The 17027-nt window shown below is 32.8% G+C and overlaps 2 protein-coding genes across 3 annotated transcripts; one reads left to right on the top strand and one right to left on the bottom strand.

Moving 5' to 3' along the window:
* The first annotated feature begins 6136 nt into the window (after positions 1–6136).
* LOC135612535 (organelle RRM domain-containing protein 6, chloroplastic-like) lies at positions 6137–9836 on the top strand. Of its 2 annotated transcripts, none has more exons than XM_065108942.1 (4): positions 6137–6429; positions 7555–7623; positions 7801–7907; positions 9515–9836. In XM_065108942.1, exons 1-4 carry the CDS (start codon positions 6189–6191, stop codon positions 9608–9610), a joined length of 513 nt encoding a protein of 170 aa, XP_064965014.1. In that variant the 5' UTR covers positions 6137–6188; the 3' UTR covers positions 9611–9836. The 2 variants fall into 2 exon arrangements, with proteins under 2 accessions (XP_064965014.1, XP_064965015.1); XM_065108943.1 differs by having other exon boundaries at positions 6291–6422.
* Positions 9837–10805: 969 nt separating this feature from the next.
* Positions 10806–11972, bottom strand: LOC103985121 (protein VACUOLELESS GAMETOPHYTES-like). The gene has a single exon (XM_009402737.3). It carries the CDS (start codon positions 11878–11880, stop codon positions 10990–10992), a length of 891 nt encoding a protein of 296 aa, XP_009401012.2. The 5' UTR covers positions 11881–11972; the 3' UTR covers positions 10806–10989.
* Between the last annotated feature and the right edge of the window lie 5055 nt (positions 11973–17027).

Here is a 17027-nt window from a genome sequence, read left to right as displayed (position 1 = left end):
TTCTTATTAATTTAAAAATTAAAATATGTAAAAAAATTGAATTATATTTCATACATGTCTTTGAATAGAATTATAATGTGTTTTTACCACATGTACAAAAACAATGTAATTGAAAAACAACTCCTCAAATTACAATATAAACTAATTTATTACCCCTGGTAGAGTTTTAAATGTATGTTATTATTAATCTGAAAAAAGGACAAAAATAACTTGAACTTCTATATCGATTATAATGTTTTTAAATAAGATTTTAGTATTTCTGGTATCTCTATAAAAATACTACAGACCTTTATAATGCAAAAGATGATGACTTTTTAGGATATCTTGTTAGGGTTACTTTTGATACTGAAGAAAATAGTAGTGGGTGTAGGGGAAAAAAAAAAGGGGAAGGGGGGGTGGAGAAGCACCTCATTATATATATATATATATATATATATATATATATATATATATATATATATATATATATATATATATATATATATATATATATATATATATTGGCAGTCCTCTTTTACTATTTATAATTTTTATTTTAATAATTTTTAATATTTCAAAGATATCCCTTTGATATTCTCAAGTTATCACTTAATTTTAATATTTTTCCAACTCCTACTATGTCATCTTTTTCTTCTCCTTCTCTTTTCTTCTTTTATTTTTAATTTTCTTCTTCTTCTCCTCCTCCTCCTCTTAGTCACTGAATATGGTTGTTAGGGATACAGTTAAGGTTCCAACATTTGCACTGGTAGGGATGATTAACCCATAGATAAATTGAGTTCTATGAAATAAGGATAATTGATGAGTTATGGAAATAAGAGTATGATTAGTAATTAAGAGATTGTATTTAATAAAATATAATATTATTATTATTTTTAATTGATTCTATGAAGTAAAGGATTGTTAATAGTAAAAATGGGGTTACTAATAGCAATCTTCTTATTAGAAAAAAGCATGGAGGTGTTTTTTTTATAATTTACCCTTTTAAATATATAAGATAAATAGAGTAAATTCTTGAAAAAACTTCTAATACTAAAAAATTTTCGTATAGAGCTCTAACTTTCAGTGAAAGCATCATATTTTGATAAAATTAGAAAAAATAAAAAAGAATAAAATTTAATAGTGTTTATATGCTAAAAATATTTAAAAATATGAAATAAATTCTTTAAAATAAAAACAAATTAAAATTTTGTTCATCTAGGTCTAATGCAAAGATTTCTCGAAAAAATCCTCAGATTATTTTTATAACACCGTACTCTTATTTCTATCTATACTCGACCTGTATGACTAAAGTAGGATATCAAATTTTTATTTTTATTATTACTATTAATAGGATTATAGTAAAAAGTACGCACTCTTAAAATTAAAATATGCTAATTACTAAACAAAATAATATGGTTTTGACACTTGTTTATACTTATACCATGTAACGAAAAGAAATTATAAATTTAACAAATCTAAAATTTATACACATAAAATATCTACTGGTCATTGTCCATATCTGTATCGGCATGGGCTTGCACGTACTTACTTCCTTACCGAATCACTAAGATGAGATTCTATTATCTTTACCTATAAAATGGGGTCTGATATAAGGAATCACTAAGTATAATTCTTTATAATTTTATTGAGCATGCATCATGTTATGTATACAATATTTCAAATCTATTCGAATAATACATTTAATGGCAAATCCCTAGTCCTATGACTTCTTTAGTAAACATAACCATACAATATAGCATATGCAAAATAAAGAGATAAAATTTTACTTTAAAATTATTATGTGCATATATAAAAAATATAATAAATTCATGGATTTCTACTCCCATATCATAATATATATATATATATATATATATATATATATATATATATATATATATGCACTCTCATATTATATACCATCATAATATATACATATACTCCCACACTATACGTCATAATATATATATATACTCCTATGAATATGTCATAATATATACATGCACTCTCATATATATATGTTATAATATATATGTGTACTCTCACACTATACGTCATTTATTTTATAATTTTTTTATAATGTTTGGGTTTTTAAGCATATGAACAATTTGAAAATTTTTAATTTCTTCAAAATTTTTAATTTCTAGCAAAAGATTATGCATTCATGCAATGTATTCTTTATATTTTTTTACTTTTTCAGTATTCGAATAGTTAAAAAAATATAATTTCTTATTTTTTTGTTAAAATCCACCGATGTGGGATATTTTTTAATATTTGAGATTCTAAATAGGTAAAAACTTAATTTAAAATTTTGTTAAAAAAACCGAAGCTCTTGACCCAATTATGCTATTTTTTGGCTCAACTCAAAAACATTATAATTAGGTCAAAACATGATCAAATTAGGTGAAAATTTAGAAAATCATTTAATGGTACCCAGATATATATATATATATATATATATATATATATATATATGATATTTTTATATTTTTTTATTTTAAAAAATATGGATGAAATATTTTTAATATATAAACTTCTAAATAGGTGAGAAATTTGTCCCAAAATTTTGGTTCACAAAATCCAAGCCTTTCTATCACTTATATAGTTTTTGGGGTCAACTAAAAAATAGTTTAACTAAGCCAAAATCTGGTGAAATTTTGAGGAGACTTTTATAACACCTTTTTCCAATTTAGAAAAATTTTAAATATTTTTCTGGGGTTTTCTATTTTTTTAATTTTTTTTAATTTCTACCAAAATACAATGCATCCATTAGATATTTTTTAACATTTAATCTTTCAAATAGGTAGGAAGCTTATCCTAACAATTTGGTCCAAAAACCTAAGCCCTTGACACACTTCCACTTTTTTCAGAAAAATAGTGTAACTAGGTTAAAAACATGATCAAAATTAGGTGAAATTTTTAGAACATCATAACACCCAAATGGATATAGATGATATTTTTCTATTTTAGAATTTTTTTGATATTTTTCTAGGTTTTACAACATATGAATATTTTAGAATTTTTTAATTTCTCCAAGTTATTTTAATTTTCAGCAAAATATAATAGCGTATCAATAGAATATTTTTGAACATTTGAACTTTCAAATTGGTGGAAATCCTATACTAAAATTTTTTTTTGGCAAAATTGAAGCATTGCATCACTTACATTTTTATTTTGGGTCAACTCAAAAACAGTATAACTGGATCAAATCCCGATCAGAATCTAACAAAATTTTGAGGACACTATTGAACTGCACTCAAATAAACATATATGATAATTTTCTATTTTACATACTTTTTTTTTCATTTTTTCAACATTAGAATAGTTTGGAATTTTCAAATTTCTCCAAGTTATTTTAATTTCCAACAAAACAAAACATGATGCAGAATATTTTTTAAACATTTGAGTTACGAAAGAGATGAGAAACCCATCCTAAAAATTTGGTTCACAAAATCAAATCCCTTATTATATCACTAAACATGCTATTTTTTTTTTTAAACTCAAAAATAATATAACTAAACATTTAAAAGGTAATTTGAGCAAATCAACCGAACTGCCCAACTTTGGATAAAGATAAAAAATGAAAGGGATAAATGGGCACTAGCGTATACCTCACAAATCGGCACAATAGAGCATGTAACAATTGAATTTTCTGTAGTTCACATAGGCTTCCAACAAAACGTAGCAAGGAGGGACACCCCCCCACTCCATACAGACAGCCTACTATATTGGCATAATCATCTGACGAGAAAGTCATAGGCACGAAGCATGGTAGGCAGAGCATGGGGGTTGGGAAAGGGAGCCCAGACAGTGGAAGAGCCAGTGTCACCGGAGAATGGTAGGAGCAAACTCCAGCATCAAGGAAAAGCAACTAGTGCCACCAAACTATCGCGTCAATGGAAAACAACTTAACCCGTAAGTGAAGAAGATGCTCATTCATTCTTGGAAAAGGAGTCCATTGAATTGCACTCAAATGAATATATATATATATATGACTTTTTTTTAAATTTATTTTTCATATTTTCTTTTATTTTTTCAACATTAGAATAGTTTAGTTTTTTTTAATTTCTCAAAATCATTTTAAAATTCATCAAAAATATGATGCACACATAGAATAATTTTTTAATATTTGACCTTCTAAATAGGTGAAAAATTAATCTTAAAAATTTGATTCACAAAATCTAAGCTCTTAAATCACTTAAATTGTTTCCAAGGTCAACTCAAGAATAATGTAACCGGGTTAAATCCTAATCAAAATCTAATATTTTTTTTTGTTTTGGTATACTATTGAGTTACACCTAGATGAATATATATTTTTTTTTATACATTTTTTTAGATAGATATTCTTCTAGCATATTCGATATTTGAACATTCTAAAAATTTTCTAATTCTCCCTTTTTTTTATTTTCATCAAAATATTATGCATCAATAACATATTTTTAACATTTGAGCTTCTAAATAGGTAGTATAATTTATCTAAGTTTTTAATTTTTTACTAAAATATGATGTATCCATGGAATGATTTTTAACGTTTAATAGTCTAAGTAGGTGAGAAATCTATTTTAAAGTTTTGGTTCACAAAATTCTAACCATGGTGTCATTTACATTATTATTTTTGGGTAAACTCAGAGAATATTATAACTCGATCATATCCTAACAAAAATTTAGTAATACTTTGAGCACACCATTGAATTGCACCTATATGTTTTTTTTTTAGAAATTTTTTTGATATTTTTTTGGGATTTTCAACATCTGAACCGTCAATATTTTTTTAAAATTTCTTTATTTTTTTTTATTTTTTTTAAATATTTGAGCTTCTAAATAAATAAAAAAACCTATCCTAAAAATTTGTTTCACAAAATCCAAACGCCTGTATCAATTACACTATTTTTTAGGTCAACTCAAAAATAATGCAATTGGGTTAAAATATGGTGAAAATTTTAGGACACCATTGAATTACACCTATAGATGAACATATATGACATCTTTTTTATTTTAATTTTTTTAATATTTTTCTAGGTTTTTCATGATACCACTGAATTTTATTTAGATGAACACATGTGACCTTTTTATTTCTATTTTAGATATTTTTTAGCATCTGAACAGTTTAAATTTTTTTAACATTCGAACTTCTAAATAAATGAAAAAATAGTGTTACAAGCCATAAATAATACTTCTAAATAAAATATTTGGTTCACAAAATCCCTTGTATCATAAAACCAGGTTAAAATACTTTGAGATTTTCATAAAACCATTATCTTAGACCCTGATGAACGAAAAATGAACCTTTTTTTTTTCTATTTTAGAAAAGCTATTTGATATTTTTTATAAATTTTTTAACATCTAAACACTATAAAATTCTATCCATTATGTTTAATTACTTTTTTTTAATCAATACTTGATTCTTCTATAAATTTTTTGTTGACATTTGAGTTTCTAAATAGGTAGAAAATCTATTCTAAAAATTTGATCCAAAAAACCATTACCTTGAACCACTTGCACTATTTGAATCAAAAAATTGTGAAAAAAAATAGTTATTTAACTTTGTCAAAATAAGTTGAAACTTTCTAAAAATATTTGAATTCGTCCTACATGGACAAAATATATTTTTTTGAAGGATTAAAATAAAAATTTATAGATATTTTTAGATAAATTTATTTTTTAAGGTCAAAATTAATAAAAAAAATTATTGGAAAACTTAAAAATAAAAAATAATGATCATATAGACCTTTAAAATTTACTTTTTAAATATTTTAAAAATTATATTTTATATTTATTGTTAAAATATATAAATATTATTATAATATTATTTATTTTACTTTATAGTTAGTTAATAAAATTATTTTTAAAATTATTATTTTTTTATTGTATTTTATAATTTGTAATTTTTATATTTGTTTATATTGTTTTTAATAATATAAATTGATACATATAATTAAATTATTTAGTAAATTATATTTTAAAAAGGTTCAAGTTTTATGGTTCATCAAGAAGGAGATGAGAAAATGTAGTTTTTAAGGGAAAAAAATTAAAAAAAAATTATTTGAGGTTATTTTATCATTTTCAAAAATTTATATGGAAGTTTTGGAAAGTTTTCGGGGCTTTTTTGCGAAAATTTACCTAAATAAATAAGGCTACCACAATAAATCTGGAGCTCGAACTCGGATCGGTGGGTTATCCAGTCGGCCACTTCCTTGTAGGGTGGAGATATGGCAACGGGCCTTCTCCCCGCTGCTTCCCCACCGCCGTCATCATCTCTCCGAGAAAGAAGACATCCCCCCGACATCACCTCCTCCACGTCGTCTTCCTCTTGGTTCCTCTCCCGATTTCCATCTATTCGGTCTTCTCGCTCCTCATGGCCCTCGGCCGCGACCTCGCGGCGGAGGAGCGGCGGCTTCTCGGTGTCCTGCTGCCTCCCTCCGACCCCCTCCACCAAGCTTTATGTTAGTGGTACCTTCTCTTTTTCCCTTCGCCCATGTAGTTTTCGTGATTCTTTCGGTCTAAATTGTATGTATTTCTCTCGTCAATTTGAATGGCGAATAGCTGCCATCGTTTAACGAAGAAAGGAAAAAAAAAATCTAAGTTTTTCAGTGGCAAAATGGTCAAGAATCCAGTTATGTTCGATGGAAAATAGGTAAAAATGGAACAAGCATATCCACTGATTGCAACTTATGGTTTGGGTCATCACCTTGACATCGATCCTATTTCTCTCGTCAATTTGAATGGCGAATAGCTGCCATCGTTTAACGAAGAAAGGAAAAAAAAAATCTAAGTTTTTCAGTGGCAAAATGGTCAAGAATCCAGTTATGTTCGATGGAAAATAGGTAAAAATGGAACAAGCATATCCACTGATTGCAACTTATGGTTTGGGTCATCACCTTGACATCGATCCTATTACTTATGACTTAGGTAGTCTATTTAAACCATCTTCATTCACTTTGTGCTCTGTTTCTCTCTACACCTTAACCCCTTAGTTAGATTTATTGTCTCTATTCCCAACCAATGCTGAAACTCTAAGCGTGCGATTGATTACTAGAAAAAAACAACTTGCAACTGGAATATATATAATCGCTTCCAGATGTACAAGCTTCAATCCAGGCGAGTAGCTCTACAACTCTGAATTTGATGTGCTTGAAATTTGCTCATTCGAGGTTTTTGCTGTGGTTTTACATTACTCTAATGGTTGTGTTTGGATCAATATCTGCTTGTTAATCTGTGCTTCCAGGAGCATGATTTATGCATATCTTAGTTTTGTCAATCCTTTTTGGTTCTAGACGTGTGCAACCGAGTATTTGTCTAGTTGGTATAATTTCACGTCGTAATTGATAACAGTATTATCCAGTGCCTGTCGCGTTGCAGAATTTTATTGAGCCATGTTCTTTGTGGAGCTGTTCGGCCTTCTGTTGGTTGGATCTATATCTGTGTATATCATTACCCTCTCTCTTTTGTTGAACACTCAGTCCTCTCTTGCTCATTGTTTAACAATTTTGTGGCACAAATGCTTGCATGCAGTTAGAAAGTTTATTACTTTATAATTTTCAACAAATTCTTATTTTCCTGGGCTGCTTCTTACAGGTCTTTCATTTCGTACAACCGAGGAAAGTCTTAGAAATGCTTTCCAAAATTTTGGTCAGCTCGTAGAAGGTAACAATGTGCCACCGTTTTGTGTGCATGTAATATTGCTATGCCACCTTTTAGTTCATGAGATGTATTACTTTGAATATTTAGTCATTTTCTTTACATGGATAGTTATGAAGTCTCTCGTGATGTAAATCTATACTAGTTGTTGGCTTTGTTCACCTCTTTATGTTTATTCTGCAGTTAACCTGGTCATGGACAGAATAGCAAATAGGCCAAGAGGCTTTGCTTTTCTTCGTTATGCCACCGAAGAGGAATCCAAAAAGGCCATTGAGGGGATGCATGGAAAGGTAACTTTGCCAAGCCATATTAGATTTCTTCTTTTGGATTGTTTAAAGTCTAGGGGTTGACTTTATAGTAGAGAATGATAAATCTAACATGTTAAGTGTCAATAAGTTATATTATTACTATTTTAGTACCTTCATATATCTGTAGCATAATGAGTACAGTAAGATTATGTAATTTAAACAATAAGTTACAACTTTCTGTTGAAAGACAAGTTGTCCTTATCTTTAGCCACATTAGGCACTAGTTAAATATCCTTGTGACATCTAATCAGTGAAATATTATGATGTGTGCTCGCAAATACTGCAAATATGCATAATGCAGTAGCACTAAGACATTGACATGTCTTGCTGTTGCATTCAAACAAACGTTCATGAAATGCTGGAGATTCTGGATCCTGTATTGGGTAAAATTTTCTTTACCTAGCCTTGCAACACTAGTGGTTGCTTTAACATGGTCTTGTTGTTTCTTGAAGCAACAAATCGTGTATTATTAGGTAGTCGTCAATACGTTTTACATTAAAATAGATGGCCACTCAGGGTAGGAGCAATTTTTTGGATCAAAATATGAGAGGCTATGTAAAACTTAGGTCTACATATGTTCTAGAAGTGCAGAAGACCTAAATATCGTATAATTCATCTTTAGCACTCTTAACTCCTATAAGTATCTGTTAAAGAAGTTAACGACATCAGGTACTCATTAGTTTTGGATAAAAGATAGCTAAATTATCTTTTACTATTCTGCCACCTGTTTCATTCTATCCTCAGTATTTCCCATGTTCACTGGGTTTGAGTTCCTCATGCATTTCAGGCATTTTTACCTTGACAGAATTAATTATCTTGATGGATTTTAGTGTTTTATGAACTTATTTAGATATTTTCTTATGCCATTTGTATTTTCTTTTTTATCTTATTTCCTACATGTCATTTTACAGTTTTATCTTTTGGCAATACCTTCTTCTTCATCTGCACATTCATGACATATCCACAGTCATCTTGTATCTAATTAATCATCATAACATGCCATTTTTTTTGCCTTTCTTTATATCACTTCTTTGTGTCTTTATTTAATAACCTTCGTCTTCAGTGTGGTGAGAAGTTATTCCAGTTTAGCCCCCCTGTTGGAATCCTGAAATAACTAAGTTCCTTGTCATGGCACTACATTTATCTCAAACTTTTTCTCTGGTTCTGATGCAAGATGAATCCCAATTGTTGTCTTAGTATATTTCTACTCATATTGTAAGACGTCTTATTCACGATTAGAAGTAACTCAGCTTGGATGTCAATATGGTTCATAGCATGTCAGTCCACATGGAGGGATTTGTCATTTACCACAAACCAAGTTACTTAATGTAATAATTTGTATGGAATGAGCCTGTCCATACCCAGAATTTTTAGCAAAAAAGTTGCTATTACCAAGGCACTCAGGTGTATGGTAGTCCATTAATCCATGAAACTATGGGGGCATAAACCGATTTGGTCATCTCTTTCTTCTCCAAAAATACTTTTTATGCACGGGCAAGTTGAAAATAACTAACAGAGTTGCAATTAAACTGGCCTGAACTTAAGTTAATTCTTACAGTGAGTTGATTTTGTCTTTTTAATTCTATTAGTTCCTGGATGGGAGAGTCATTTTTGTAGAAGTTGCAAAACCAAGGTCAGACGTGCGCCAGGCTTCAAGACAAACTCCGGAGCGGTACCGATCGTGATTTGCTACGTCCTGGCATCATATAGTTTGTACCTGAATCCAGCATGCAACATTTTCTCGGCTCTTTTGTTACTGCAAACTTGTTTTCTGGTTTAATTCCTGATTTGTCAAGCAGGACTTGTTTTCTTCCTACTAAATTTTTAATGAAGTTATTTGTGCAATTATGTTGATGTATATGTAGAGACTCTCATGTTTTTTTGTTATTAGTCGGCATTTTGTTATTAGAAGTTCAGGTGTACACTTTTGCTGTTTTTATTGAACATTGTTAATTGGATTGTTTTCTATCCATATCACAATCGTTTTTTTTATCATTATTACTCTTTTATTTATTTTTTATGATATTTTGTTTTTTTTTTTCTCAAAAGATGTATTCCAAATAACTTTATTCCATTTTTACTATTCATAAGTCTTTTGCTATGAATAATATTTTTATAAATTAATAGTATTATTTTATCATTTACAATCATAATATTATTTTTATTTTTATTTTTTATAACCTCTTATTTCATCTCGCTCCTCGTCGATGACCTCTTCACTGGTCGTCGACATCTCTCGTTGTCATCACCAACATCGTTTGTCCATTTATGTCATTTTTTGAGGAGAAAAAAAGAAAGAAGGAAAAAAAAGAAGAAATGGTTATTTATAATTATTTACAAAGTCATAGTATAGAAATATTAAATATTTTTAAAGTGAGAATATAAATAAAAAAAGAGGAGGTTATGAATAGTAATCTCTCATTTCTGAAGAGCGTGTAATAATCCTATCCTTTTTCATCATATTTTGTCCATCCTTTCTCATTAATATTTTCATATTATTCATAATCCTTCTTTTTCATGAATATTTTTTATCATCTTACTTGATTTGTTTCTGCATCATCAAATTCATCGAGAGGTTTGGAATCTTTATCTTTGGATGATCAATAAATATTCTTGAGTTCATTTTATAGTCAAAGAGGCATTTCAGAATAATATTTTTGTTGTATAATAATCCTTTGATATATTGTATTATAAAAATAAAGTTATACTTTTCAATGTATAATGTCTTAAGTATAGTTTATGTTTTAGATTTTCTTACATCGTCCGGTAGCGAATCAATGAGTCGGGGCTTGGGGTAGTGCATGATATGAACATGAACCGTCTTGAAAGCTCAAGATCTTGATCTGCAGGACACTATACAACTTTTTCACACTTGCAATGTTGGGATCGTTGACCCAAATCGAGAACAACATTTCATGATAGAACTTTTTTTACAGGTAAATCCAGGATCGAGAGGAGACCACGAAAGAGAGCTCAAAGTGGAGAAGAAAATGAGGTGCGAAAGAAGTCTCACGTTTCTGTAACAATTGGAAAGGATTGATTGATCATAAACAGCTTCTTCGGGTTACTCATCCGAGCCAGAGAACGAGTCATCGACTCCAGATCCTACGTCCATTGCCGAACCTCCATCGCCGCCTCCGCCCTCGAATATATTTTGCATCAAGTTCTGTCCTATCTGCTGCGCCGCGCTGGTGACGAAGCCTCGGACCACCTGGGTTATCAGACCACCGCTACCCCTTCCTCTCCCTGCATGGTTCATTCCCGGCATCCGCGGGTAGCCCACCGGAACACCACCTTGCCAAACTCCGTTGCTCACCCCCATGCCCACTCCCACCGAGTAAGGGGTCTGCTGCTGCAGTGTTCGCGGTCGTGGCACCGTGTGTCGCCGCGGCAGCGTTGGCGGCGGGCTTGGCTGAGCCTGCAACATCTTCGCCGTCGCACACCCAATGTGGGCATCAAACTCGCACATGGCGCAACGGTAGAGCCACTGGTTCGAGCCCATCCCCCCGCACAGGTCACACGAGAACCCATTATTCTCGTAAGGAACGGAGAAGACGAGGCTGAGGGGGTGCTCGTGGGCGCCATGGCTGACGGAGAGCGGCATGGAGGCGCACAAGCTGTGCAGGTCGACGCCGCATGGTTCGCAGTGGTACGAGAAGCCGGTGCCGTCGCGGCCGCACGCGTCACAGTTGAAGGAGCCCTCTTTGTAGGCGGGGACGGCGAGGAGGGTGAGGCTGTGTTGGGGGTGCGCCGGGTGGCGGATGCGCTGCGGCGTCTCGGCGCAGGAGATGTGGAGGGTGTAGTTGCAGGCCTTGCACGAGTAAGCCCAGCCGGAGGCACGAAAGGTACAGCCGGCGCACGTCGGCAGGGTGAGCGACTGTTGCAGAGATGCGAGCTCCAAGGGGTGGGGGTGGCTGAAATGGTTGATCCGTGGTTCATAGCCCAATCTTCCCATGCTTCCTCCTGGCTTTCTCTGAAACAAGAAATAGTTCTTTTGGCCTCTAAGAAGGAGAAAGAGAGAGTCAGAGAAAGAGAGAGGGAGAGGAAGAGAAGACTTGCTCTGATGGAGGTGGTCAAGTCAACGAGGAGAATGGTGTGGTTGTTAATGTTGGAGATGTTGACTTTTGAGATAATAGATTACGGAGTCCAGTTAGATAGATGGGACCCGCGTGGACTATCAAATTCGTAGACAACTGATGGAGCATTTTTCGATGGAGAAGGCAACTAGAAATTTAAGCAACATGACATTCTGAGTTGACTTGGTGAACGATTGAGCTGGTTTAAAAGTTTGTTTCGCCATGTGACATAGAATCAAATAGAAAGATGTGCTGACATAAGAGTACAACGTTGAAAAAAGAGATATGATTATGCATAAATAGAAATCAAATTATATCAGTTCTATTATTACTATTTGGATTGTTGATGAAGTGGATAGATATCCATCCCGGCAGGCTGATAAGGACTTAAAACCGCAGATAGCTTGTCGCTGTGACCGTCTTCGAATCTATAGTGCACTGTATTCTGTACGATATATATTCAGTTGTTCGTTGCTTTCTATTCCCAGTGCTCCAGGAAAAGATCCCTCAATTTTTAGTATCCAGGCAAAATAGTCACACTATGTATCGCTTGTTTGGATGCTAAGAGAATCCAGTATGAGAATAGAATACTCCAGGCCCAGAGTAATACTAAGAAACATAGATATCAGATCGAATTAAACATTATGAATATTATTATAATATGATAAAAACAGGATAGACAAATTTAGTGGATGATATTATAATTAATTAATGTATTCACTAGATAGAGATCATCTGTCCATGGTACTCTAAATAATGTACTTGATCAAATTCATTTGTCCATTTAATCACTCTCAATGCTACTATCGTAGCATGCAATTGAGAGAAGCCGAACTCGATCCTTGGATTGCCAGCAAAACAAAGAGAGATACCTGATAGCAGATAAGATTTCTCGAACGGTAAGGAAATCTCGTTGTTTTATTGAGAAAAATCCAACCTCCTCACTTGTATAAATAAGAAACATGTTAATAAACTTCTTATCATATTTTTATATCGCACTCTAATTTATCACGGTATCCGAACATTTACAACAATACTTATCTCCTCACCGATAAGAAGCTACGCTCTTTGCTGCCAGTGCTCCTCATGGACGCAATCTGCCGTCGCTCCCGCGACACCTCCAAAGTCCTCGAGCGGCGACACCACCACTTCGGTCGGAACTCCGAAGGCTTCTAACCGACCTCCTCTGTTGCTCCAATGGCCAACACTACATTCCCTGTCGAGAGTCCAAGTGCGAGTGTCACAGACGATACTCTCTTCTCCTCATCTGGTCATAGACCTCTCTCTCTTTTCTTTTACTCATTGTCGTCGATCACTATCATACTACTGCTTTCCAAGAGACCATCCTCGTCAAGCGGTCATAACCCTCGTTTCGCTTTGCTCTTTCTCAACAGAAATCATTCGGTAGAGAACCGTTGCAGGTCTCTGATCTCTACCGCACTGCATATAGCTTTTTCTTAGAAGGAGAATAGATCATTGCCTATATAACCTCTCTCCATAGCAGTCTCCACTTTATGCAGCTCTCTGATCTCTACCGCACTGCATATAGCTTCTTCATAGAAGGAGAATAGATCATTGCCTATATAACCTCTCTCCATGGCAATCTCCACTTTATGCAACTTTCACTCTCCCACTGATCGCTGGCCCACTTCGTCGGCCACATCGAGGATCACCTATGCAGAACCCCTCTATCAGATGTTGTAACTCCGGTTGCCTCCCTCCGTAACTGATGTCCTCTAACCAGACTATTAGGGTGCAACAGCCTACATCACCTCTCCGTCAAGCGTTCACTAGGCCCAGTACTAGCAGTATGGTCTCCAAAATCTTCATCAACTCTATTGTCATTCGATGAGGGATCTGTGAACTGGAACTTAGCCATCCCCACCGATTGACAGTGACAAGAGGTCCACACCATCATCCATCGCATCATCCCCCTATATATATATATATTTTTTTTTTATCGATGTTGTTGGTAGAATATGTGGCCCTTTTATAATTGAATAAGATATATAATAGAATAACTGATTGGGTTTCGTTTAGATTTTTTAGCTACTAACCTTGATTGGGTTTCGTTTCATTTAGAAAAACCCCTGACGATGCCTGCAACTTCGGATCGGTGGCTAGCTGCAGCAATCTTGGATTAAAGACGGTGCTTAGCGGATCAACCGAGATCTCTGAAGAGATGACATCAAAATGTACGCATCGTAATTAGATCTATACATTTTTTATTTCAATCTTGGCATATAAGTTATTTCCGCATTATAGATATAGCATAATTATAGACTTTATGCTTACAATTGGTATCAGAGCTCGGTTTTTGAAATCAAATGTATTAGATCTGTAAATTTATTTACGATGCATAAAATTACCTTCATTTTTCAAGAATTGCTAAGCAGCAATGATCACCGTTGACCTCGCTGCGAATCTGCGACTACGCCGGGTAGCGTACGCATCACAGAACCCGTCCCATATGGACATTACAGAACCCGTCCCATACGGACATTACAGAACCCGTCCCATACGGACATTACAGAACCCGTCCCATATGCGGACATTACAGAACCTGTCCCATATGTAGACATTACAGAATCCGTCCTATACGCGGAACACGTCCATGCGACGGCCGGCCGCACACGGCCAGAACCCGTCCATGCGACAATCGGCCAAACGCAGGTAGACAGCCCAAGTGGCGGCCTTGCATGAGTAGGCCTTGCACAGGCGGCGGCCGCGCGCTGGCAGCAGCCCCGCTGCGGCAGCGGCCGCGCGCAAGCTAGAACTGCCGTTGGCAGCCGCGCACAGGCGGCCAGGCTGCAGGCAGCAGCGACGGCGAAAGCAGATTAGGGTTTTTGGCATAATTACGATTTTCCCTCGAGGCTAGGGTTTTGTTGAAATTATATTTTTACCCTTGTAAATTTCGTAATTTCAAGTTATGTTCTGTCAACATATTTACGATTTTACCTTCGGGTTTAATTTATGCCAAAATTATAGTTCTGCCATTCGCATATTTCTGATTTATTCCATTTCAAATATTTATGGTTTTATCAAAATTGAGAAATTTAATTCATATTCTCAATTATAAATTGATAAATATGCTTTATTATAATTATGATTAATTTTAATCATAATTATATTTTTGATTATTGATTGGATTTAATTTTTGATTAAAAAATTATAAATTATGGTTTACTTTATAGTTTTCTCATATGAATTATTGATTTTACATGTGATAAATAAAATTAAAATCCAATTATTGTTTTTGGACTTTTATTTATTTATTCACATGTATATATATGAAATTGTGAAATAATGTATATCTTTCACATGCATGATTTATATAAATTATTGATTTTACATGTGGTAAAAAAAAAATCCAATTATTGTTTTTTGGACTTTTATTTATTTATTCACATGTATATATATGAAATTATGAAATAAATTTACCTTTCACATGAAGGCATGATTTATATGTTATCATGATTATCATATGAGTTTTCGTATTGATTAATATTTCAATAATTATTATTGTTATTTATTATTGAATTGCTTAGCATTAATATTCAATAATAATTATTATTATTTATTATTGAATTGCTTAGTATTAATATTCAATAATTATTATTGTTATTTATTATTGAATTGCTTAGCATTAATATTCAATAATTATTATTGTTATTTATTATTGAATTGCTTAGCATTAATGTTCAATAATTATTATTGTTATTTATTATTGAACTGTTTTGTATTAGTATTCAATAATTATTATGGTCATTTTATTATTGAATTGCTTAGCAAAAATTAAATAAATTGATGAATATTATTTGTAATTCATTTCCCTAAGTTTTTTCTAACTAGTAGCTGCCAAGGTGGCCTAGGATGATAGACTTTTGTGATATGAATTACAGTAAAAGTTTTGTCATTTATAGGATATTTTTATTTTATATCATTGCATTAGTCTTGTAGCTACCAAAGTGACTTGGACTAATGACTTATAAAATAATATTAAAGAATTAGTCCTAAATGACATTAAGGAAATAATATTCATAATGACACATATAATTAGGAGATTTAGATAATCCCAAAGGAGAATCTAATTTAAATAATTATATGATGGGGTAGGATGATACTATTTTTGGATATCCTTGCAGTTTAGGGTTGTATACCCAAAGGTAACAACACTATTCCACAAGGATGGTATCAGTCCTTCATAAATATTCTTGAGTGAATACTAGATATGTCAATATTTCACCCAAAGGTGTAATATAGATGATATCAATAGTTCATCAATTTTTGACAAACTCAAAGCATTAATGTTATTCTATATTTTTGCAGTGGTACTTCCGCATATACATTCATATGCTTCAAGTGTCCTTGTACTCTCTGGATCAAATTATTCAGAATGGTTAGAGCATGTGCAATTCACACTGGGGGTATTAGATCTTGATTTAGCATTACTTGTTGAAAAGCCTGCAGATTTGACTTATGAAAGTTCTATAGAACAAGTAAATGAAATTAAGGCTTGGGAAAGATTTGATAAACTCAGTTTAATGTTCATAAGAATGATAATTGCAAATAATATAAAGACTTCATTACCAACTGCAACTAGCGCAAAGGAATATTTAAAGGTTATTGAAGACAGATTTAAATCTGCTGATAAGTCATTGGCTGGCACATTAATGAAAGAACTGACTACGACTCAGTATGATGGCACTCGAGGAATTCAGGATCATATCCTCAATATGGCTGACAAAGCTGCAAAACCTAAAACATTAGGTATGAATGTTGATGAATCTTTCCTCATGCAATTTATTCTCAATTCTCTTCCTTCTCAGTTTGGCCCATTCAAGATTCACTACAACACAAATAAGGATAAGTGGGACTTGAATGAGTTGACTAGCATGTGTGTTCAGGAAGAATTGAGATTAAGGTAGGAAAGTTCACATAATGTCATGACCACTACTCAAGGAGCTGTTAATAAGAAAAGAAAGTTGAAGCATTATCAATCAAAGAAATTTGTAGGGTCTGAAAA

Source organism: Musa acuminata, chromosome BXJ2-5, assembly GCF_036884655.1.
Source record: "Musa acuminata AAA Group cultivar baxijiao chromosome BXJ2-5, Cavendish_Baxijiao_AAA, whole genome shotgun sequence".
In the NCBI taxonomy this organism is placed as follows: Eukaryota; Viridiplantae; Streptophyta; class Magnoliopsida; order Zingiberales; family Musaceae; genus Musa; species Musa acuminata.
This window is presented reverse-complemented; position numbering and strand designations above follow the sequence as displayed.